Source organism: Pseudophryne corroboree (genome assembly GCF_028390025.1).
Source record: "Pseudophryne corroboree isolate aPseCor3 chromosome 3 unlocalized genomic scaffold, aPseCor3.hap2 SUPER_3_unloc_16, whole genome shotgun sequence".
NCBI classification, from domain to species: Eukaryota; Metazoa; Chordata; class Amphibia; order Anura; family Myobatrachidae; genus Pseudophryne; species Pseudophryne corroboree.
Window position 1 is genome coordinate 606,258 of NW_026967504.1, and position 26,367 is coordinate 632,624.

At 45.7% G+C, this 26,367-nt stretch overlaps 1 protein-coding gene across 1 annotated transcript in view; it reads right to left on the reverse strand.

Moving 5' to 3' along the window:
* LOC134983483 (zinc finger protein 271-like) overlaps window positions 1–26,367 on the reverse strand; it is a 175,552-nt gene that overhangs the window by 64,464 nt on the left and 84,721 nt on the right. Inside the window, exon 7 of the mRNA XM_063949152.1 lies at window positions 12,992–13,957. Within this exon, the coding sequence (XP_063805222.1) occupies window positions 12,992–13,957 (966 nt within the window). The remainder of the gene's footprint in view (window positions 1–12,991; window positions 13,958–26,367) is intronic.

Here is a 26,367-nt window from a genome sequence, read left to right on the forward strand (position 1 = left end):
TGAAATAAAGTTGTTTAAAAACAAAAGATTTCCATTGAGTCTTTTTGTGTGTCTGTGTATTATCTTATTTCCAGATAATTGTCGCTATGGTGACAGAAACAATTTCCTGTTAATGTGTCACTTGTAGTATTACTTTTGTGTCCAGTGGGTGGGCTCGGAAATGTTATCCTTTTCCTCGCAGCCCCAGTTGCTGGAGAAAATGAAGGAGGATCTGTTGACGGGTCACGTTCCACTTGAGCTGACAATTTTCTCACCAGCAGGTCTTTCCACCTCTGCAGACTTGTGTCCGGAATGAGAGATACAACGTAGGCTTTAAACCTAGGATCGAGCATTGTGGCCAAAATGTAGTGCTCTGATTTCAACAGATTGACTACCCTTGAATCCCTGCAAAGCGAATGAAGGGCTCCATCCACAAGTATTTCCAGGGAAGACGTTAAGTCTGAGGGACTATGCACAGGCCCAAATGATAATTGTTTTATGATCCTTCTATGTATGAACCAACCAACCGATGGAGGGAATAATCCGAAAGTGTTAATACCAAAGATTAGCTAATCTGGTTGGAGGTGCGCCATTAAGCAAATTGCAATGACTGGTTAGGGGGGTTAGAAAAAACACTAGTGGGCTTATATCTAAAGAAACCTTAATGTGTGGCGCACTCTTTTTCTTTATGTTTCATGAATAAATTAAAACAACTTATTATTTTTATTTAAGATAGATTTTTCAATAGGCATGACATAAGGCAATTGATTGTCAGTCTGGAAAGACAAAAAAAGAATGAAATATATAAAATAATTTATATACCAGCACTACCTATGTATGGGTATATGGGTAGAGCAATAATTGATATAAGCAAGTGAAATATAAAAGGGATTTAAGCACAGGTTTTATTTATCAAATTGATTAGATCCTTTCACAACGGGATTGTGATCTCAGAATAATGTTTTACAGCTGCTCCCTGCAGAGCGTTACCACTGCATATAACCTAAGTTCTCCCTGCAGAGCGTTACTACTGCATACAAACTAAGTACTCCCTGCAGAGCGTTACCACTGCATACAACCTAAGTACTCCCTGCATAGCGTCACTACTGCATACAACCTAAGTGCTCCCTGCAGAGCGTCACTACTGCATACAACCTGAGTGCTCCCTGCAGAGCATCACTCCTGCATATAACCCTAGTGCTCCCTGCAGAGCGTTACTACTGCATACAACCTAAGTGCTCCCTGCAGAGCGTTACTACTGCATACAACCTAAGTGCTCTCTGCAGAGCGTTACTACTGCATACAACCTAAGTAGCCTTTTCTGGTAACCACTATGTTTTACAATGACCACTTTGTTACTACCCGTAGCGTATAACATGTTAAGACAGTGTTACTACCTATAATGTGTAACAGTGGGATCATTCTCACAGGCGCAAAGAAACATATATGTTCAATTCAACACATATGTCATAATATTGGTATTGAGAGGAAAATGTTTTCCTATAACCAAGTATATAATTTATCATTTATATATCATTCCCCCTCTTTTGCCTATATTGTTGGATGTGTAGGTTTGAATGGCCTTTTGCTGCTGCTCTATCCTCTAAATCAGTGGTTCTGAAACTCGGTCCTCAGGACCCCACACAGTGCATGTTTTGCAGATAACCCAGCAGGTGCACAGGTGTATTAATTACTCACTGACACATTTTAAAAGGTCCACAGGTGAAAATAATTATCTCTCTTGTGATTCTGTGAGGAGACCTGGAAAACATGCACTGTGTGGGTTCCTGAGGACCGAGTTTGAGAACCTGTGCTCTAAAGCATATAGAGTGTTGAATGCCACCTCATTACCACCTCTTGCTTCAGGTGTTGGCAGGTTCAGGAGCAGACCACAAAGTTCCCATCGTTGGATATAATGTAGCTGTGCTATGCTACATTGTATCCAGTGCGCTCCTCTGATTGACAGTGCAGGAGAGTGCCATGACGTGGCGCTTCCTGATTGGCTGGCGGGACCTTCACTGACAGCAGTCACAGGGGGTCCTGCCAGTCAGGGAAAGGGGATCCATGTGTAAAACATGGATCCCTTTCATTTCGTGGTTCGGGTTGTTCATTTTTTTATTTTAACAAGTCCCTGGATTGCAAAGTTACAGAAGAGGACCAATCTACACCGGATTCTTTGTAAGTATAATTTTATTTTACAGGTACCCCGTGGATTCTACTGGAGAAGAGGACCAAGGGCTTCTGGCCAACATAGGTAAGTATGTGTGTGTGTAAGTGTGCATGTATGTTAATTAAAATTTTACTATCGCAGTGTGTTTTTAGGGGGTATTTTTTTGTAAAACAGGTACCAGCGGGCCCGTTATTTCCACACATGCTGGTACTTGTGATTCTCCAAGTTCCAGCTTGTGGGGGAGGCTTGCTGGGAACTTGTAGTTCTGCTACAAAAAACAATATTCTTATTTTACACAAAAGGCTATCAGCCCCGCATCCACCACACAGGGATGAGGGGACAGCCTTGTGCTTCACCCCTGGTCCTTGGGTGCCTGGTGGGGGGACGCCTTGACTGAAGGGGTCCCCACTCCTCCAGGGTACCCCGGCCAGTGGTGACTAGTTGGGGATGTAATGCCAGGGCCGCAGGGACCAATATAAAAGTGTCCTCCGGCTGTGGCATTAGCTCTCTGACTAGTGGAGCTTGGTGCTGGTGTTAAAAATACGGGGGACCCCTACGTTTCCCCCCCCCTGTATTTTTTCAACCAGGACCAGCTCAAAGAGCCCGAGGATGGTTATGCTTAGGAGGGGGGACCCCATGCAATTTTTTTCAGAGAATTTTAACACTTTCAGCACCCCTTCCCCCAGATAAACATGCACAGATCTCACTGATTCATGCATGCCTATCAGAATATGGGAAAATTCTCGAGATGACACTTTGAACAAAAAACACAAAATCAGCCAAATCATGAGCTTAGTAAATATACTCCAAAGTGTCAAAATGTCTAAGGCATGTGAACCCCCACCTATGGAGCGAGCTACGGCATAGGTTTTGCAGGCACTGCTGAAGGAGCGTCAGAATCACCTAGCTAAAATACACAGGGGCGATAGGGATAAGTGAGGTCTATGCACATAGCAATACACCGGACCCCATTGCATCGCAAAGTGACAAAATCATTACCGCTGTGTATTTGTACAGTATATAGCGGAATAAATCACTCCTGCAGATTTACTCTGATTTATGTGAAACCTGTGTGCACCCTTCCATTGTATGTATAACAAAGAAAAAAAATAAGTAAAAAAAAAAGGTTGGCACTTCCTTCCCATTGGTGTTGGTTTATGCCTTAGGTGACTCGGACGCTCATACTTGTATTTCAAAAGCACAATATTTTCCACTGCCTCCCTCTACCCCATCGCCCTTCTTCCCTGGCAGCCTGCACAGTTCATGCAGTGGACAGGGAGGGAGTTCAGGTCAGGTACAATACACAAACGCAGATGATATACAGTACTTTGTTGCTCCATTACCGCTGTGTATTTAATATAGTGGAATGAGTTGCTCCTGCAAATTTACTCTGATTTATGTGAAACCTGTGTGCACCCTTCCATTGAATGTATAACAAAGAAAAATAAATAAATAAAGTGAATGTCACGGGAACACACACACAAAAAAAAGGTGGCACTTTGGGACTCGAACCCGGGACTTTCAGCGTAGGAGGTGGGAGCCTTCATCGCTAGACCACGATGCTTCATGAGATTCACAGGTTCATGTGTAAAAGTAATGCAAAGAGCGATCCCATTTATGCCTTAGGGGACTCGGACGCTCATACATGTATTTCAAAAGCATGGTATTTATGCACTGTACCTACTTCCTTTCACATATTTGTGTCTGTATAAACTATTTATTTTATTTTTTTACTCTCTCCGTCTGACCATTGCTCACCATCTATTAACATTACAGTCATCACTGACCATTTGCCAGAGCTGTAGATCAATACGCCGCAATTCGATCTAAAGTACTGGATTAGTGGAGCATTAGCCACCCAGTGGTGGAGATGTGTATTGCATGCTGTGTATCTAGCATTGCCTCAACGTGCCCGTGATTAAACTAAGCAAGCTAAGCTATCGCCTTAGCATGACTAAATGTCCATCTAGGCGCAGAAACAGTCAAGATAATGGAGGACCCATCTGTGTGTCATCCACAAGAACAATGGGTCCAAACTATTTGCTGGTCTATCCAAAAGTAACAGGATGGAAATGTACCAAGAGAGATTGTCAAAATTGTAATGTTCCTTGGTCTGACAAATGCAAAACTAATAAGTTTGGGCTACCGTCCACAGCACGTAGTACTAGAAGCTGTGATAAGGAAAGGTTAAGGGTTACTCCCTATAAGCAAGGTTCCTGGAAATGTGAATGTTCTCAGTCCAAGTTATGCATGACAATATGTCGTCTAGATTGTAATAGCAAAAAGAAAGAAACCGACAGGCAAAGTAATCATACAGAACCACAGCTACAGCCCATTTATGTTGTAAATCCCACAGGGAAGTCACAAAGTTGGTTCTGTATGGACAAAGTACTAGTATGAAAATACAGAATATTACAAAATCAGAAGAATAGATAATTGATATATTAAAGTTTATTGAGATAGTAATATTATCAATTATAATCTGTTATTCTATGTACTTTGTAAATATACAGGTCGGGGATGCCAGGATATCAGATACTTACTAAGTGATGGAGCCAGTGTCTAGATTTTGGTGCACACATTGCACTGCATATGTTGTAATTCCATAGAAGTCACATATATAATATTGTTAATTTTTTTCCCTTTCCTTGTATTTGACACTATATCAACCGACATAATTTACATATTTTTCCTACCACAAGGTCCTCATATTGCTGTTTTTTTCTCTAAATATTGCGTTTTTAAACTTTTGTGGTCTTTATTTTATGATCCCATAGTTATCCAAGGGTTATTTGCCCATATAACAAACAATTTATGTTTTTGTGACAAGGTTGTCACAAGGGGGGAGAGTAGAATATATTTGTTATAGGCAAAGATATTGTTACTATAAATAGCTGCATGGCGCATATTCCAGTGCATTTTATTTTTTAGGAAAGATATGCAAGTGAAGAAAGGTAAAGTATGTAGGATAATAGATATATCATAAAGAGAGAGGTGATTGGAAAAGAAAAGTTGAGAAACAATATGAAGGTCGCATGAAAGTTTGAAGACTAAAAGAAAGTCTGTTTTAAGAAAGACAAAAGAGAGAGACTATTGTAGTAATCAAGATAATGAGATGACACCGAGTCATCCTACACGGAACGATGATATTTCATAGGCCCAAGAAAAACTAGTCACAAAAGACAATGAAGATATTGATTCCATGTTACTTGACAATGAACCACTATGAGAAATCTAGAAAGTATCCTGTTCCAGATAAGAAAATATTGTGTAATAGAGAAATGTAAACCTATGAGAAATGAATACAATTGTACCAGTCTTGTTTATAACAGGAAATATCCTTGAGGAAGGGAAAATGGACGTGTACCAGATAATGATGATATCTGGTGAGAGTAAAGGTAAGACCACTGCACTGACATCACTATTACCGTACCTGGCCTGACGGAGAAAGCCCATAGGCTTACTCACATTGGTAAGGGGAGTATGGTGACAACAGTTCAGCTTTCTTTTCCTATGAATGGAAGAGGATGCAGTCATGCCTTCCCTGTATAAAGAGAGAATACCCCACTCTACACAAGGACCTTTCCCAGGCAATACAGAATAACTCTATCCACCCTATAGGAAATAAGTCTTAGTATGTTGTAAAGTGTTTAGCGGGCAGCCAAAAGCACTGGTTGGCCACATTGTATAGAATAAAAGTATTAAAACAAAATATATATTTAATCATAAGAGTGGAATCCACAATTACACTGCCCTATAGGTCTTTAGCCTCAGAGAATCCCTCCATGATATTATGTTGTCAAAAGTCACAGGGAACGTGGTGTGGGGGTGGCATAGTCTTGCATAAGCACCAGTTGATGTCTATCGCTCCACTAACTCTGTTCCCAAGAACCTGTTTCCATATTAGATTTTCATTGGCACATGCCCAGTAAGTTATCATGCTGAATTATATAACGGCACCACAAACTATATCCATGCCTGGAAGGAAAAAATAAGGAGTTCAGGAAGATCCACCAGAGCACAGTCTCCTACCAGGGAAACAGCAGTGCTGGGAGCAGCTGGCATGAGATGAAGCCTGGTGAGTTTATGAATGGTCTGTAATTCTTTTATCAGGACTCCTTATAGATCATTGGGGAAGAACCATGCCAAGGACTTCCTCTATTTACAGAAATGTTGCTGAGAGAAGCCCACCTGGAGAGGCTAATAGCACCAACGACGGGGCTGATCTCACCATAAATTTGGAGGCACTGTTTAAGGGACAGTAAATAGTTCCATGCCTTGTTTGGTATGGATGGTAAAGTGGAAGAATCGCAAATCCCTATAAGGTGTATTATGTTCAAGAATAGACCTGCTCCTAGTAGATTGGATGGCAGATATTATATACTGTATATATTTCATACTTGGTGGAACAAGGGGGGGACAGGACGGGGAGCTGAATCAGGTTCCTGGTACTGTGGCAAGTAAGGTAACAATTCACCTGTGGGTTCTATGTGACTGATGACATTTCTCCCTACACCATGGTCCATAATGGCTTAAGGAAAATAACATAAACATATAGTATGTTCCCCACACTGACCATGGCATATGAAGATATAATGACACTAGGAATATGTACAAAATGATGTTTTGATAAGATACTGATGAATATGTACTTGAGCAGAAGAAGAAATATATCACTTATCAATTGAGACACGCTTACCAAAAGTATCTATTTATATCTCGTGGTTATAGAGCTAAAATACTATGATTTACAATTAATTTACTATAAAAAATACCCTTACTGATATGCCTTTTGGCTTACTATATAGACTTGTGATAGACCTAGGAAGTTTAACTTTTATGGACCAGCTAAAAATATAAAGGCTACAAGCACCTCTATAGGACTCATTAATGAAGAACTGAGAGACATTAGAGAATGTATGATTCAATATCCAGTAGCCATCCATTAGTTACTGCTCAGAGAAGGTAGCGGATGGGAACAATTTAAAGGAATGTGTTTTAATATCTCAGATAATTACAATCCCATTGAACAGAAGGTTAAATTACTACAAGATTTACAGGGACACATGAACCAATCGGCTGATTGGGATCTTTTTGGATGGATGGGAGCTAGTATTTCAAAGTGGCTATATCAAGTGTTACATTATGTCATGATGATAATTCTTATAATTCTCATAATCTATGTAAGCATAAAATGTCTGCCGTCCCTTGGTCGACAGTGTGGCAAAATATTAACACCCCAAAGAAAACCAAAAACTAATCTTATGGTGATGACCCCGGTTACCTACACTGCGGTAGCCCACACATGATCACACTAACATAAATATACACTTAATAGGTGCTTACATGCTTTTGCTTCATACACACACACATAGCAAGAAGAACCTCAACCTATAGCCAGGTTAAAGAAACAACATGTTCTGTCGCTACCTCTTCCATTTCTCTTATCTATACAAGTTTTTGGGAGGGTTGAGGCTTTTTGCATCGATACTCAGAGGACTAGTGCCAGCGATTGTATCCAGAGAATGGGTTTTCCTTATTCTATCTCACATCTCACACTACTCCACTCATCACCAGACAAATCATTTACACATGGTGAGTATTTGATTTATTATATGATAGTTGTTTAGAGATTAAACAAAACAGTGGAATGTTGAAGTTATATCAAATATCCTGTATTGTCTCATTAATTGTACCTATGATTCTTGATATTCTAATGTTCCCTTAAACAGTGTTTTCTTTTAGTATAGAGTTACTATGCACAGAGTAATATTCTCCCACAACCCTTGAGCATTTGATTAGGTGTTTACGTGGCTAGTAGCAAGGCCTGTGTGTAGATAACGAGTGCTCAATGACATTGTATGAGACTTTGTGGCAGAACAAGGACATATCATGGAATATCTGATGGACCTTCACTTTAGACAACACGTTATTATGAACAAGAATGACCTTTATGACAACGAAGCCTATTAGAGAACCTAATTGTTATATATAGGAGATTCAAGATTCATGGACAAGTCTGCCATCTTATGGATAAAACCACTCTCTTTAATTAGATAATCTGACCATATTTGGCATTTCCCCTTATTGTTCATCAACCAATGTATCTCCATGATTTAATCTATATGTACGCCTTGTTTGTAAATAAGGTATGAATAATTGTATAATGTTATGGTATAAATAATGTAAAGTCAGTGTTCTAAAGACACAGGCTCATTGATGAATTCTGTCTTGGTCCACGCTCCTCTGCGCAGAATATTGGGTGTGGTTCCCTCTTTGATAATAAATTCTATATGCTGAATATCATCACAACGGAGAACTCTCATTTATCATTATTATTATAATTCGGCTTTAACACCAGACTTGTTGTATTGGGACTGTTTACCATCTCCTTTTCTTTTTGTTTTCCCTTGAGACAGAAAGGGCTGAAAAGCCGGAATTTTAGGCTTGAATTTGCATGTGGAAGGAAACTTTACTTTTTTGGAGTCTGCTTCTGACTCCAAGATACTGGTTAATTCTTTATCAAAAAGAATATCTCTAGTAAAAGGTAAACACTCCAAAACCTTTTTGGATTCTGAATCAGCTTTCCATGTACGTAGCCAAACTGCTCTGCGAGCGGCTACTGCTGAAGCTGATGCCTGAGAGGCAATAGTACCCATATTCAAGACTACTTCTTTCATAAACATTGCAGCCTGTTTGATATGTGCTACATGAGATTTTTGCTCTCTATATGCAATTGAAAGATCCATTTCCAATGCATCAGCCCAGGCAGCCACTGCTTTTGCCAGCCAGGCTGAAGCTTTGATTGATCCTATGATTGCCCCAGACGGGGCAAAATATTTTTTTGCCAAAAACCATCAACTCTCCTATCCATGACACCATTTAATGATGTTGAAGGCAGAGGTAATGTGGATATTCCCACTAATAGAATTACATGCGTATCTACTTTGGGGGCCACCTCCCTGTTTAAACAGTCCTCAGCCAGAAGAGGATAACTGGAATTCCATTTCCTTGGAATTCTAAATTTCTTACTGGGTGTAACCAAAGCCTCTTCTATAAATTTCCTTCAGCTGTCCTGACCCAGGAAACTCAGTCCTGACTGTTTTGGGACATTTAAACACAGGTGACTTGGATTTTAACACAGGCTCTGCTGATTATTCTAAGGATAGAATGGCTTTCATCGCATTAATTAACTCAGATACGTCCACTGAGCTGAGACCTTCCGCCTCAGCTTCGTATGCAGAACCAGAGTGTAATGAGTCTTCATTCTCCAACGAATCCTCATCTGAAGCATGTGTAGACTGTAAAGATATTGTTTCATGTCTATGTGATTTACTTACCACTGTCCTTTCAGCCTGTTTTTGTTGTGAGGCTGCTGCTTCCCCTGCTGGATGTGATAAACCCCAGGTGGAATGCTGCATGTAAGGGTTAGTAGTGTAACCTAACCCTGGTACAGAAGTTGGAATTATCCGCCTAGCTACACTGGATATTGTCTATAAAAAGGTAGCCCATGGGGGTTCAACTTGCACCTGTGTCCTCCTTGGATTTGTCAAGACTTTGATGAGAGCTAAAACTATGTTTCTGAACCAGATCCTGAGAGGTTAGCCCAGCTTTGACAAACATGATGAGTATTGGTGCTGCTGTGAGTGTATTTTCCTCACCCTTGCCGCTCTTAGACATGATAAATAATCAGACACTTGCACAGTGTACTACACAATTTGTGACTGTAATCACTTAAAATTTTGTTAAAGTGACATAAAATCCGACCCTACCTTGCTTTGCACAAGCATTGAAGATCGGAATAGTCAGAAAAAAACTGACAGAATTTTAGTAAATTCAGCAGTCACAGGTTATACATTAGTATAATCAGCAATAGGAGCACATAGTCAACTACAAATACATTTCAAGTATGTTGGAGAAACCTATTACTGATAGAGCATCAAGCGACTGGAACCGGAAGTGACATTGGGCGCGCACACACAAGGACGCACACGAGGATGGAGCGACAAGGTGCTAGAGCCGTGAGCCGGGGGAGCCAGAAGCCGGCAGCAAGGGGGAAGCCAGCGGCCGGGGAGAGACAATAGTCAGGAGGAAGCAGTGGCCGGAGGGAGCCAGCAGCTGGTGGGGAAGGGAGCCTGCAGCCGGGGAGAACAACTTCTGTGCAGAGATCAGTGGAGCAGATAAGTATTAACTTTCCATATTAGCTTTTCCCACTGTGTTGTATAACTGATTGTCTTCCTTTGTCCATTACTGCATTTTATTGTTGAGTCCCTGTATTTGTACTAAATTTATCCTTATCCTATCCATTTATTTATATATATTTGTTTTTATTTGTTTATTGTCCCTTATTCCTTTATTTTATTTATTTATTATTTATTTGTCAGTGAGACAGTGTCTCTGGCACAGCTGTGTAATCATGATGTGAGTGTGTGTGTGCTGAGTAGTGAGTACTGCTAGCAGCAAGTCTCACAGCTTAACTGCAGTGTAGCAGTGTGGTGGGGTGGGGGAAGGGGGTTGCTACACCAATGAGTCAAGGAGAGGAGGAGTGGTTGGATGGTACTCACACAGCAGGTGGTGAAAAGCTTAAAAATGAGGAGTGGTTGGAAGGTGAAGGAACTAGTAGGTTCAGAAGGGATTAGTGAGGGTAGGGACTCTCAAGGGAAATTGGAGTGGGATCCCACAGGTACCAAACTGGGTAAAGAGCAGCTTTTAGGAAGGAAATAGGTGAGCCAGTCCCTGTGGTTGACCCTTCTCTGCCTCATGTGGGGTGGATCCTTGGACTCTCCAGTTCCTCAGGAGGCTGTGGATTCTTCTTGCCCACTACCTGGTGGTTCTGTGGTCATCTCAGGCCATGAACCTCCCAGATGCCTGGCTTCCAGATAAACATGAAATGGTCATGGAGGTGGTCCTGGGCTCTGTGAAGGAGGAGGTGGAAAAGCAAAGGAAAGTTGTGTCCCTTCTGAAGGGGCAATGGTGGACATTGTGAATGGTGAAGGGAAGGTTTTTGTGGGTGAAGAGGGAGTTATGCCATATATCCCAGAAACATGGGTCCTCAGCCTATATGATGTGCCACCATTAATGTGACTTGTCTTGTCCGACCAAGCTTGATTTATGGGCTTTGTAATTTTTTTAAGCAGGATAAAGGCTGATTTTTTTTATTTCTGCAGTAGACTAGAATAAGCCCAGATAGTCCCACTTCCATTATACCACCTGAAGGTGACGGTCAGTGACCACCGTGCCATCACTTACCTGTATGCTTACACGAAACAGAATGATGGAACACTTACATGGTTTCTTTACATCTTCTGGGGTCCACTCCGAGATTAGACATTATGGCGTAATTACTCAGACGGGAATATAAAACAGAATAAAAAACAAAAGATTTAATGCAATAATTACATGCAAACAAAAGCTTTTATTATGAAATACAGGGGAGTATCCGCACCATATAGATGTAACATACAACAAACCACCGCAGATGGAACCCGGGTGACTCTAATGCACATGGTAATGTACAGGGTATATATAGATAGGATCTTGTATCAGAAAACACTCAGCACTCCTTATCAAGATGAGTGTCTGCAACAAGTTAGGCAAACTAGAAGAAGTGAAAACACGTTCCAATGGCCGCCATATTGTCATGCAGCAATACAGATTGTGGAAACTGGTATTAGACACTCACATTTACATAAAGCACAAGATACAAAATAAACAGCAGAAAAAAGACCTAAGCATTTGGGATGTATTATTTAGGAAGTAAATAGAGGAACATTAATGAAAAGCGTGAGTAACAGTCATCAGTCTGCTTGTGAAGGTCTCTAGAGTGGAGGCCTCTTGGACTGTGCAAGGCAGTACGTTCCATGGTCAGGGCTGCAAAGCTAAAAGTTCAACCCTTAAATGAATGACAGGAGACTCTTGGTACTGCTGGTAACAGTCCATCTGTAGAAGCCAGCAAGCAGGGCAGTAAGGAGGCAGAAGCTGCTTCTAGTACCTTGGACCATGTAATATTGGGCTGGGAAGGTCAGTTAGCCAATTATGAAATAGATTTGTCATCTTACAGGCAGCCGGTGAAGGGAATAGAGAATGGGTGTTATGTGGCAGGAATGAGCTGGTTAGGTAACAGCTTGGCTGCTGCATTCTGTACTAGCTGCAAGCTCTGTAATTCTTTTGCTGGGTGACCCAGGTAGATGGCATTGCAGTAGTCTATGAACTTCTGAGGGAATCAAGTGCTTGATTCTGGCTATGGTCCACAGATGGAAGAATGAGGATTTGTATGTGGCAGATACCTGATGTCTGTGTCAGCCACATACCAGGACAACACAAAGATTCAGCACATGTTCAGTATTTTGCAATTCTGAACACCAAAGCATAAATCCAGATGGTTGGTAAAGCTGTAGTCTTGTCCTTTGTTGGTGAGCTTCTATTATGTTTCACAAAGACTGAGTCATAGCCAACTGGCATCATCCACCCCTGGTGCTCAGCTAGACAACCATTTATTGGTATTAGGTTCTCAGTACATGGAGCAAAAAGCAGGTCATCAGCATAGCAGTGGTAGACCAGGCCATGACGTCTGATTATATCACCCAGTGGTAGCATGTATATTTTATAAAGCATAAGAGATCGGATTCACCCTTGAGGAACATTGCACGACAGTGATAATTATACTCCAGAAGATTGAAATGGTTCTGTACTTTGGTAATGTCTAATATGTTCAACAAGAGCGGATTTATTTCTCTCACAGCATGAAAATGGCTTCTCATCTGTGAAATCGCTGATGTGTAACAAGTTGTGATTTCCATGCAAAACATTTCCCACACTCAGAACAGGAAAACGGCTTCTCACCTGTGTGACTTCTCTGATGTGTAACAAGATTTGATTTCTGTGCAAAACATTTCCCACACTCAGAACAGGAATACGGCCTCTCACCTGTGTGACTTCTCTGATGTGTAACAAGATCTGATTTCCGTGCAAAACATTTCTTACACGCAGAACAGGAAAACGGCTTCTCACCTGTGTGACTTCTCTGATGTATAACAAGATTTGATTTCTGTGCAAAACATTTCCCACACTCAGAACAGGAATACGGCCTCTCACCTGTGTGACTTCTCTGATGTATAACAAGATTTGATTTCTGTGCAAAACATTTCCCACACTCAGAACAGGAATACGACTTCTCACCTGTGTGACTTCTCTGATGTATAACAAGATTTGATTTCTGTGCAAAACATTTCCCACACTCAGAACAGGAATACGACTTCTCACCTGTGTGACTTCTCTGATGTAAAACAAGATGTGATTTTGTTGCAAAACATTTCCCACACTCAGAACAGGAAAATGGCATCTCACCTGTGTGACTTCTCTGATGTATAACAAGATGTGATTTTTTTGCAAAACATCTCCTACACTCAGAACAGGAATATGGCTTCTCACCTGTGTGAGTTCTCTTATGTGTAACAAGATTTGATTTATATGTAAAACATTTCCCACACTCAGAACATGGAAATGGCCTCTCACCTGCTTTAGCTGGATGTTGGGTAATAAGCTTTGTGTTCTGTGTAAAACATTTGGCATCTATAGAACACGGAAACACTGTATCTTCTGTCAGAGCTGTAACAGATGCACCAATATCAGAGTGATCAGGAGAACATTTCCCAGGATCAGAGGGATCAGCTGATAGAGCTGGATGTATAATTGGGGTAATGGGGTTAGCTCCTGGAGAATCCTGTCTACTGTCGTTATCGGTTATTTCAGAATCCAGGGATAACATTAGATGTCCTTCTGAGATGTTCTTGCTTGTGTGTCCATCTGCTGGAAATAAAATACATTAATACATAAAATGAGTAGACAAGACCCAGGGTGTTACAGGACACAATATATAATTCTATAACTGACATTTTTTACCTGAAATCATTGCTTTTATGTTTATTAAAAAACAAAAAAGCTAGGATGCTTAGACTGGAGCTTGATCAACACTGAACGCTCATGTGGGATTACTAGAGGTGACATGGACGCTCATGTGGGATTACTAGAGGTGACAAATGCAAAATCATGCACTTGGGTCTCAAAAATCCAAAGGCTAAATATAGTATTAATGGCGCTATACTGAAAACTACTGAGGAGGAAAGGGATCTAGGATTCACTATTTCAGATGACTTAAAGGCAGGTAAGCAATGTAACAAAGCAATGAGGAAGGCTAGTCAGATGCTTGGCTGCATTGGGAGAGGAATCAGCAGCAGAAAGAAAGAAGTAATAATGCCACTGCATAGGTCATTGGTACGGCCTCATCTTGGAGGGGGAGAGCAGGAGTATAATAGGGGCTGATGGCTCCTGATGTATGAGATACACCAGAGTGTGTGGGGAGGAGACTGGTCAGGTCTCTGGGCTGGTAACACACAGTGACATGATGTGAGGGGGAGAGCAGGAGTATAATAGGGGATGATGTCTCCTGATGTATGAGATACACCAGAGAGTGTGGGGAGGAGACTGGTCAGATCTCTGGGATGGTAACACACAGTGACATGATGTGAGGGGGAGAGCAGGAGTATAATAGGGGCTGATGGCTCCTGATATATGAGATACACCAGAGAGTGTGGGGAGAAGACTGGTCAGATCTCTGGGCTGGTAACACACAGTGACATGATGTGAGGGGGAGAGCAGGAGTATAATAGGGGCTGATGGCTGCTGATGTATGAGATACACCAGAGAGAGTGGGGAGGAGACTGGTCAGAACTCTGGGCTGGTAACACACAGTGACATGATGTGAGGGAGGAGCAGGAGTATAATAGGTGCTGATGGATCCTGATGTATGAGATACACCAGAGAGTGTGGGGAGGAGACTGGTCAGATCTCTGGGCTGGTAACACACAGTGACATGATGTGAGGGGGAGAGCAGGAGTATAATAGAGGCTGATGGCTCCTGATGTATGAGATACACCAGAGAGTGTGGGGAGGAGACTTTTCAGATCTCTGGGCTGGTAACACACAGTGACATGATGTGAGGGGAGAGCAGGAGTATAATAGGGGCTGATGGCTCCTGATGTATGAGATACACCAGAGAGTGTGGGGAGGAGACTGGTCAGATCTCAGGGCTGGTAACACACAGTGACATGATGTGAAGGGGAGAGCAGAAGTATAATAGGGGCTGATGTCTCCTGATGTATGAGATACACCAGAGAGTGTGGGGAGGAGACTGGTCAGATCTCTGGGCTGGTAACACACAGTGACATGATGTGAGGGAGGAGCAGGAGTATAATAGGTGCTGATGGCTCCTGATGTATGAGATACACCAGAGAGTGTGGGGAGGAGACTGGTCAGATCTCTGGGCTGGTAACACACAGTGACATGATGTGAGGGGGAGAGCAGGAGTATAATAGGGGCTGATGGCTCCTGATATATGAGATACACCAGAGAGAGTGGGGAGAAGACTGGTCAGATCTCTGGGCTGGTAACACACAGTGACATGATGTGAGGGGGAGAGCAGGAGTATAATAGCGGCTGATGGCTGCTGATGTATGAGATACACCAGAGAGTGTGGGGAGGAGACTGGTCAGATCTCTGGGATGGTGACATACAGTGACATGATGTGAGGGGGAGAGCAGGAGTATAATAGGGGCTGATGGCTCCTGATGTATGAGATACACCAGAGAGAGTGGGGAGGAGACTGGTCAGAACTCTGGGCTGGTAACACACAGTGACATGATGTGAGGGGGAGAGCAGGAGTATAATAGGGGCTGATGGCTCCTGATGTATGAGATACACCAGAGAGTGTGGGGAGGAGACTGGTCAGATCTCTGGGCTGGTAAAACACAGTACATGATGTGAGGGGAGAGCAGAAGTATAATAGGGGCTGATGGCTCCTGATGTATGATATACACCAGAGAGTGTGGGGAGGAGACTGGTCAGATCTCTGGGATGGTAACACACAGTGACATGATGTGAGGGGGAGAGCAGGAGTATAATAGGGGCTGATGGCTCCTGATATATGAGATACACCAGAGAGTGTGGGGAGGAGACTGGTCAGATCTCTGGGATGGTAACACACAGTGACATGATGTGAGGGGGAGAGCAGGAGTATAATAGGGGCTGATGGCTGCTGATGTATGAGATACACCAGAGAGAGTGGGGAGGAGACTGGTCAGATCTCTGGGCTGGTAACACACAGTGACATGATGTGAGGGGAGAGCAGGAGTATAATAGGGGCTGATGGCTCTTGATGTATGAGATACACCAGAGAGTGTGGACAGGAGATTGGTCAGATCTCTGGGCTGGTAACACACAGTGAAATGATGTGAGGGGAGAGCAGGAGTATAATAGGGGCTGATGGCTCCTGATGTATGAGATACACCAGAGAGTGGGGAGAAGACTGGTCAGGTCTCTGGGCAGGTAACACACAGTGACATGATGTGAGCGGGAGAGCAGGAGTATAATAGGGGCTGATGGCTCCTGATGTACGAGATACACCAGAGAGTGTGGGGAGGAGACTGGTCAGATCTCTGGGCTGGTAAAACACAGTGACATGATGTGAGGGGAGAGCAGAATAATAGGGGCTGATGGCTCCTGATGTATGATATACACCAGAGAGTGTGGGGAGGAGACTGGTCAGATCTCTGGGATGGTAACACACAGTGACATGATGTGAGGGGGAGAGCAGGAGTATAATAGGGGCCGATGGCTCCTGATATATGAGATACACCAGAGAGAGTGGGGAGAAGACTGGCCAGATCTCTGGGCTGGTAACACACAGTGACATGATGTGAGGGAGGAGCAGGAGTATAATAGGTGCTGATGGCTCCTGATGTATGAGATACACCAGAGAGTGTGGGGAGGAGACTGGTCAGATCTCTGGGCTGGTAACACACAGTGACATGATGTGAGGGGAGAGCAGGAGTATAATAGGAGCTGATGGCTCCTGATGTATGAGATACACCAGAGAGTGTGGGGAGGAGACTGGTCAGATCTCTGGGCTGGTAACACACAGTGACATGATGTGAGGGGGAGAGCAGGAGTATAATAGGGGCTGATGGCTCCTGATGGATGAGATACACCAGAGAGTGTGGGGAGGAGACTGGCCAGATCTCTGGGCTGGTAACACACAGTGACATGATGTGAGGGACGAGCAGGAGTATAATAGGTGCTGATGGCTCCTGATGTATGAGATACACCAGAGAGTGTGGGGAGGAGACTGGTCAGATCTCTGGGCTGGTAACACACAGTGAAATGATGTGAGGGGAGAGCAGGAGTATAATAGGGGCTGATGGCTCCTGATATATGAGATACACCAGAGAGAGTGGGGAGAAGACTGGTCAGATCTCTGGGCTGGTAACACACAGTGACATGATGTGAGGGGGAGAGCAGGAGTATAATAGGGGCTGATGGCTGCTGATGTATGAGATACACCAGAGAGTGTGGGGAGGAGACTGGTCAGATCTCTGGGATGGTGACATACAGTGACATGATGTGAGGGGGAGAGCAGGAGTATAATAGGGGCTGATGGCTCCTGATGTATGAGATACACCAGAGAGTGTGGGGAGGAGACTGGTCAGATCTCTGGGCTGGTAACACACGGTGACATGATGTGAGGGGGAGAGCAGGAGTATAATAGGGGCTGATGGCTCCTGATGTATGAGATACACCAGAGAGAGTGGGGAGGAGACTGGTCAGAACTCTGGGCTGGTAACACACAGTGACATGATGTGAGGGGGAGAGCAGGAGTATAATAGGGGCTGATGGCTCCTGATGTATGAGATACACCAGAGTGTGTGAGGAGGAGACTGGTCAGGTCTCTGGGCTGGTAACACACAGTGACATGATGTGAGGGGGAGAGCAGGAGTATAATAGGGGCTGATGGCTCCTGATGTATGAGATACACCAGAGAGTGTGGGGAGGAGACTGGTCAGATCTCTGGGCTGGTAAAACAGAGTGACATGATGTGAGGGGAGAGCAGAAGTATAATAGGGGCTGATGGCTCCTGATGTATGATATACACCAGAGAGTGTGGGGAGGAGACTGGTCAGATCTCTGGGATGGTAACACACAGTGACATGATGTGAGGGGGAGAGCAGGAGTATAATAGGGGCTGATGGCTCCTGATATACGAGATACACCAGAGAGACTGGAGAGAAGACTGGTCAGATCTCTGGGCTGGTAACACACAGTGACATGATGTGAGGGGGAGAGCAGGAGTATAATAGGGGCTGATGGCTGCTGATGTATGAGATACACCAGAGAGAGTGGGGAGGAGACTGGTCAGATCTCTGGGCTGGTAACACACAGTGACATGATGTGAGGGACGAGCAGGAGTATAATAGGTGCTGATGGCTCCTGATGTATGAGATACACCAGAGAGTGTGGGGAGGAGACTGGTCAGATCTCTGGGCTGGTAACACACAGTGAAATGATGTGAGGGGAGAGCAGGAGTATAATAGGGGCTGATGGCTCCTGATATATGAGATACACCAGAGAGAGTGGGGAGAAGACTGGTCAGATCTCTGGGCTGGTAACACACAGTGACATGATGTGAGGGGGAGAGCAGGAGTATAATAGGGGCTGATGGCTGCTGATGTATGAGATACACCAGAGAGTGTGGGGAGGAGACTGGTCAGATCTCTGGGCTGGTAACACACAGTGACATGATGTGAGGGGAGAGCAGGAGTATAATAGGAGCTGATGGCTCCTGATGTATGAGATACACCAGAGAGTGTGGGGAGGAGACTGGTCAGATCTCTGGGCTGGTAACACACAGTGACATGATGTGAGGGGGAGAGCAGGAGTATAATAGGGGCTGATGGCTCCTGATGGATGAGATACACCAGAGAGTGTGGGGAGGAGACTGGCCAGATCTCTGGGCTGGTAACACACAGTGACATGATGTGAGGGACGAGCAGGAGTATAATAGGTGCTGATGGCTCCTGATGTATGAGATACACCAGAGAGTGTGGGGAGGAGACTGGTCAGATCTCTGGGCTGGTAACACACAGTGAAATGATGTGAGGGGAGAGCAGGAGTATAATAGGGGCTGATGGCTCCTGATATATGAGATACACCAGAGAGAGTGGGGAGAAGACTGGTCAGATCTCTGGGCTGGTAACACACAGTGACATGATGTGAGGGGGAGAGCAGGAGTATAATAGGGGCTGATGGCTGCTGATGTATGAGATACACCAGAGAGTGTGGGGAGGAGACTGGTCAGATCTCTGGGATGGTGACATACAGTGACATGATGTGAGGGGGAGAGCAGGAGTATAATAGGGGCTGATGGCTCCTGATGTATGAGATACACCAGAGAGTGTGGGGAGGAGACTGGTCAGATCTCTGGGCTGGTAACACACGGTGACATGATGTGAGGGGGAGAGCAGGAGTATAATAGGGGCTGATGGCTCCTGATGTATGAGATACACCAGAGAGAGTGGGGAGGAGACTGGTCAGAACTCTGGGCTGGTAACACACAGTGACATGATGTGAGGGGGAGAGCAGGAGTATAATAGGGGCTGATGGCTCCTGATGTATGAGATACACCAGAGTGTGTGAGGAGGAGACTGGTCAGGTCTCTGGGCTGGTAACACACAGTGACATGATGTGAGGGGGAGAGCAGGAGTATAATAGGGGCTGATGGCTCCTGATGTATGAGATACACCAGAGAGTGTGGGGAGGAGACTTTTCAGATCTCTGGGCTGGTAACACACAGTGACATGATGTGAGGGGAGAGCAGGAGTATAATAGGGGCTGATGGCTCCTGATGTATGAGATACACCAGAGAGTGTGGGGAGGAGACTGGTCAGATCTCAGGGCTGGTAACACACAGTGACATGATGTGAAGGGGAGAGCAGAAGTATAATAGGGGCTGATGTCTCCTGATGTATGAGATACACCAGAGAGTGTGGGGAGGAGACTGGTCAGATCTCTGGGCTGGTAACACACAGTGACATGATGTGAGGGAGGAGCAGGAGTATAATAGGTGCTGATGGCTCCTGATGTATGAGATACACCAGAGAGTGTGGGGAGGAGACTGGTCAGATCTCTGGGCTGGTAACACACAGTGACATGATGTGAGGGGGAGAGCAGGAGTATAATAGGGGCTGATGGCTCCTGATATATGAGATACACCAGAGAGAGTGGGGAGAAGACTGGTCAGATCTCTGGGCTGGTAACACACAGTGACATGATGTGAGGGGGAGAGCAGGAGTATAATAGCGGCTGATGGCTGCTGATGTATGAGATACACCAGAGAGTGTGGGGAGGAGACTGGTCAGATCTCTGGGATGGTGACATACAGTGACATGATGTGAGGGGGAGAGCAGGAGTATAATAGGGGCTGATGGCTCCTGATGTATGAGATACACCAGAGAGAGTGGGGAGGAGACTGGTCAGAACTCTGGGCTGGTAACACACAGTGACATGATGTGAGGGGGAGAGCAGGAGTATAATAGGGGCTGATGGCTCCTGATGTATGAGATACACCAGAGAGTGTGGGGAGGAGACTGGTCAGATCTCTGGGCTGGTAAAACACAGTACATGATGTGAGGGGAGAGCAGAAGTATAATAGGGGCTGATGGCTCCTGATGTATGATATACACCAGAGAGTGTGGGGAGGAGACTGGTCAGATCTCTGGGATGGTAACACACAGTGACATGATGTGAGGGGGAGAGCAGGAGTATAATAGGGGCTGATGGCTCCTGATATATGAGATACACCAGAGAGTGTGGGGAGGAGACTGGTCAGATCTCTGGGATGGTAACACACAGTGACATGATGTGAGGGGGAGAGCAGGAGTATAATAGGGGCTGATGGCTGCTGATGTATGAGATACACCAGAGAGAGTGGGGAGGAGACTGGTCAGATCTCTGGGCTGGTAACACACAGTGACATGATGTGAGGGGAGAGCAGGAGTATAATAGGGGCTGATGGCTCTTGATGTATGAGATACACCAGAGAGTGTGGAGAGGAGATTGGTCAGATCTCTGGGCTGGTAACACACAGTGAAATGATGTGAGGGGAGAGCAGGAGTATAATAGGGGCTGATGGCTCCTGATGTATGAGATACACCAGAGAGTGGGGAGAAGACTGGTCAGGTCTCTGGGCAGGTAACACACAGTGACATGATGTGAGCGGGAGAGCAGGAGTATAATAGGGGCTGATGGCTCCTGATGTACGAGATACACCAGAGAGTGTGGGGAGGAGACTGGTCAGATCTCTGGGCTGGTAAAACACAGTGACATGATGTGAGGGGAGAGCAGAATAATAGGGGCTGATGGCTCCTGATGTATGATATACACCAGAGAGTGTGGGGAGGAGACTGGTCAGATCTCTGGGATGGTAACACACAGTGACATGATGTGAGGGGGAGAGCAGGAGTATAATAGGGGCCGATGGCTCCTGATATATGAGATACACCAGAGAGAGTGGGGAGAAGACTGGCCAGATCTCTGGGCTGGTAACACACAGTGACATGATGTGAGGGAGGAGCAGGAGTATAATAGGTGCTGATGGCTCCTGATGTATGAGATACACCAGAGAGTGTGGGGAGGAGACTGGTCAGATCTCTGGGCTGGTAACACACAGTGACATGATGTGAGGGGAGAGCAGGAGTATAATAGGAGCTGATGGCTCCTGATGTATGAGATACACCAGAGAGTGTGGGGAGGAGACTGGTCAGATCTCTGGGCTGGTAACACACAGTGACATGATGTGAGGGGGAGAGCAGGAGTATAATAGGGGCTGATGGCTCCTGATGGATGAGATACACCAGAGAGTGTGGGGAGGAGACTGGCCAGATCTCTGGGCTGGTAACACACAGTGACATGATGTGAGGGACGAGCAGGAGTATAATAGGTGCTGATGGCTCCTGATGTATGAGATACACCAGAGAGTGTGGGGAGGAGACTGGTCAGATCTCTGGGCTGGTAACACACAGTGAAATGATGTGAGGGGAGAGCAGGAGTATAATAGGGGCTGATGGCTCCTGATATATGAGATACACCAGAGAGAGTGGGGAGAAGACTGGTCAGATCTCTGGGCTGGTAACACACAGTGACATGATGTGAGGGGGAGAGCAGGAGTATAATAGGGGCTGATGGCTGCTGATGTATGAGATACACCAGAGAGTGTGGGGAGGAGACTGGTCAGATCTCTGGGATGGTGACATACAGTGACATGATGTGAGGGGGAGAGCAGGAGTATAATAGGGGCTGATGGCTCCTGATGTATGAGATACACCAGAGAGTGTGGGGAGGAGACTGGTCAGATCTCTGGGCTGGTAACACACGGTGACATGATGTGAGGGGGAGAGCAGGAGTATAATAGGGGCTGATGGCTCCTGATGTATGAGATACACCAGAGAGAGTGGGGAGGAGACTGGTCAGAACTCTGGGCTGGTAACACACAGTGACATGATGTGAGGGGGAGAGCAGGAGTATAATAGGGGCTGATGGCTCCTGATGTATGAGATACACCAGAGTGTGTGAGGAGGAGACTGGTCAGGTCTCTGGGCTGGTAACACACAGTGACATGATGTGAGGGGGAGAGCAGGAGTATAATAGGGGCTGATGGCTCCTGATGTATGAGATACACCAGAGAGTGTGGGGAGGAGACTTTTCAGATCTCTGGGCTGGTAACACACAGTGACATGATGTGAGGGGAGAGCAGGAGTATAATAGGGGCTGATGGCTCCTGATGTATGAGATACACCAGAGAGTGTGGGGAGGAGACTGGTCAGATCTCAGGGCTGGTAACACACAGTGACATGATGTGAAGGGGAGAGCAGAAGTATAATAGGGGCTGATGTCTCCTGATGTATGAGATACACCAGAGAGTGTGGGGAGGAGACTGGTCAGATCTCTGGGCTGGTAACACACAGTGACATGATGTGAGGGAGGAGCAGGAGTATAATAGGTGCTGATGGCTCCTGATGTATGAGATACACCAGAGAGTGTGGGGAGGAGACTGGTCAGATCTCTGGGCTGGTAACACACAGTGACATGATGTGAGGGGGAGAGCAGGAGTATAATAGGGGCTGATGGCTCCTGATATATGAGATACACCAGAGAGAGTGGGGAGAAGACTGGTCAGATCTCTGGGCTGGTAACACACAGTGACATGATGTGAGGGGGAGAGCAGGAGTATAATAGCGGCTGATGGCTGCTGATGTATGAGATACACCAGAGAGTGTGGGGAGGAGACTGGTCAGATCTCTGGGATGGTGACATACAGTGACATGATGTGAGGGGGAGAGCAGGAGTATAATAGGGGCTGATGGCTCCTGATGTATGAGATACACCAGAGAGAGTGGGGAGGAGACTGGTCAGAACTCTGGGCTGGTAACACACAGTGACATGATGTGAGGGGGAGAGCAGGAGTATAATAGGGGCTGATGGCTCCTGATGTATGAGATACACCAGAGAGTGTGGGGAGGAGACTGGTCAGATCTCTGGGCTGGTAAAACACAGTACATGATGTGAGGGGAGAGCAGAAGTATAATAGGGGCTGATGGCTCCTGATGTATGATATACACCAGAGAGTGTGGGGAGGAGACTGGTCAGATCTCTGGGATGGTAACACACAGTGACATGATGTGAGGGGGAGAGCAGGAGTATAATAGGGGCTGATGGCTCCTGATATATGAGATACACCAGAGAGTGTGGGGAGGAGACTGGTCAGATCTCTGGGATGGTAACACACAGTGACATGATGTGAGGGGGAGAGCAGGAGTATAATAGGGGCTGATGGCTGCTGATGTATGAGATACACCAGAGAGAGTGGGGAGGAGACTGGTCAGATCTCTGGGCTGGTAACACACAGTGACATGATGTGAGGGGAGAGCAGGAGTATAATAGGGGCTGATGGCTCTTGATGTATGAGATACACCAGAGAGTGTGGAGAGGAGATTGGTCAGATCTCTGGGCTGGTAACACACAGTGAAATGATGTGAGGGGAGAGCAGGAGTATAATAGGGGCTGATGGCTCCTGATGTATGAGATACACCAGAGAGTGGGGAGAAGACTGGTCAGGTCTCTGGGCAGGTAACACACAGTGACATGATGTGAGCGGGAGAGCAGGAGTATAATAGGGGCTGATGGCTCCTGATGTACGAGATACACCAGAGAGTGTGGGGAGGAGACTGGTCAGATCTCTGGGCTGGTAAAACACAGTGACATGATGTGAGGGGAGAGCAGAATAATAGGGGCTGATGGCTCCTGATGTATGATATACACCAGAGAGTGTGGGGAGGAGACTGGTCAGATCTCTGGGATGGTAACACACAGTGACATGATGTGAGGGGGAGAGCAGGAGTATAATAGGGGCCGATGGCTCCTGATATATGAGATACACCAGAGAGAGTGGGGAGAAGACTGGCCAGATCTCTGGGCTGGTAACACACAGTGACATGATGTGAGGGAGGAGCAGGAGTATAATAGGTGCTGATGGCTCCTGATGTATGAGATACACCAGAGAGTGTGGGGAGGAGACTGGTCAGATCTCTGGGCTGGTAACACACAGTGACATGATGTGAGGGGAGAGCAGGAGTATAATAGGGGCTGATGGCTCCTGATATATGAGATACACCAGAGAGAGTGGGGAGAAGACTGGTCAGATCTCTGGGCTGGTAACACACAGTGACATGATGTGAGGGGGAGAGCAGGAGTATAATAGGGGCTGATGGCTGCTGATGTATGAGATACACCAGAGAGTGTGGGGAGGAGACTGGTCAGATCTCTGGGATGGTGACATACAGTGACATGATGTGAGGGGGAGAGCAGGAGTATAATAGGGGCTGATGGCTCCTGATGTATGAGATACACCAGAGAGTGTGGGGAGGAGACTGGTCAGATCTCTGGGCTGGTAACACACGGTGACATGATGTGAGGGGGAGAGCAGGAGTATAATAGGGGCTGATGGCTCCTGATGTATGAGATACACCAGAGAGAGTGGGGAGGAGACTGGTCAGAACTCTGGGCTGGTAACACAGTGACATGATGTGAGGGGGAGAGCAGGAGTATAATAGGGGCTGATGGCTCCTGATGTATGAGATACACCAGAGTGTGTGAGGAGGAGACTGGTCAGGTCTCTGGGCTGGTAACACACAGTGACATGATGTGAGGGGGAGAGCAGGAGTATAATAGGGGCTGATGGCTCCTGATGTATGAGATACACCAGAGAGTGTGGGGAGGAGACTTTTCAGATCTCTGGGCTGGTAACACACAGTGACATGATGTGAGGGGAGAGCAGGAGTATAATAGGGGCTGATGGCTCCTGATGTATGAGATACACCAGAGAGTGTGGGGAGGAGACTGGTCAGATCTCAGGGCTGGTAACACACAGTGACATGATGTGAAGGGGAGAGCAGAAGTATAATAGGGGCTGATGTCTCCTGATGTATGAGATACACCAGAGAGTGTGGGGAGGAGACTGGTCAGATCTCTGGGCTGGTAACACACAGTGACATGATGTGAGGGAGGAGCAGGAGTATAATAGGTGCTGATGGCTCCTGATGTATGAGATACACCAGAGAGTGTGGGGAGGAGACTGGTCAGATCTCTGGGCTGGTAACACACAGTGACATGATGTGAGGGGGAGAGCAGGAGTATAATAGGGGCTGATGGCTCCTGATATATGAGATACACCAGAGAGAGTGGGGAGAAGACTGGTCAGATCTCTGGGCTGGTAACACACAGTGACATGATGTGAGGGGGAGAGCAGGAGTATAATAGCGGCTGATGGCTGCTGATGTATGAGATACACCAGAGAGTGTGGGGAGGAGACTGGTCAGATCTCTGGGATGGTGACATACAGTGACATGATGTGAGGGGGAGAGCAGGAGTATAATAGGGGCTGATGGCTCCTGATGTATGAGATACACCAGAGAGAGTGGGGAGGAGACTGGTCAGAACTCTGGGCTGGTAACACACAGTGACATGATGTGAGGGGGAGAGCAGGAGTATAATAGGGGCTGATGGCTCCTGATGTATGAGATACACCAGAGAGTGTGGGGAGGAGACTGGTCAGATCTCTGGGCTGGTAAAACACAGTACATGATGTGAGGGGAGAGCAGAAGTATAATAGGGGCTGATGGCTCCTGATGTATGATATACACCAGAGAGTGTGGGGAGGAGACTGGTCAGATCTCTGGGATGGTAACACACAGTGACATGATGTGAGGGGGAGAGCAGGAGTATAATAGGGGCTGATGGCTCCTGATATATGAGATACACCAGAGAGTGTGGGG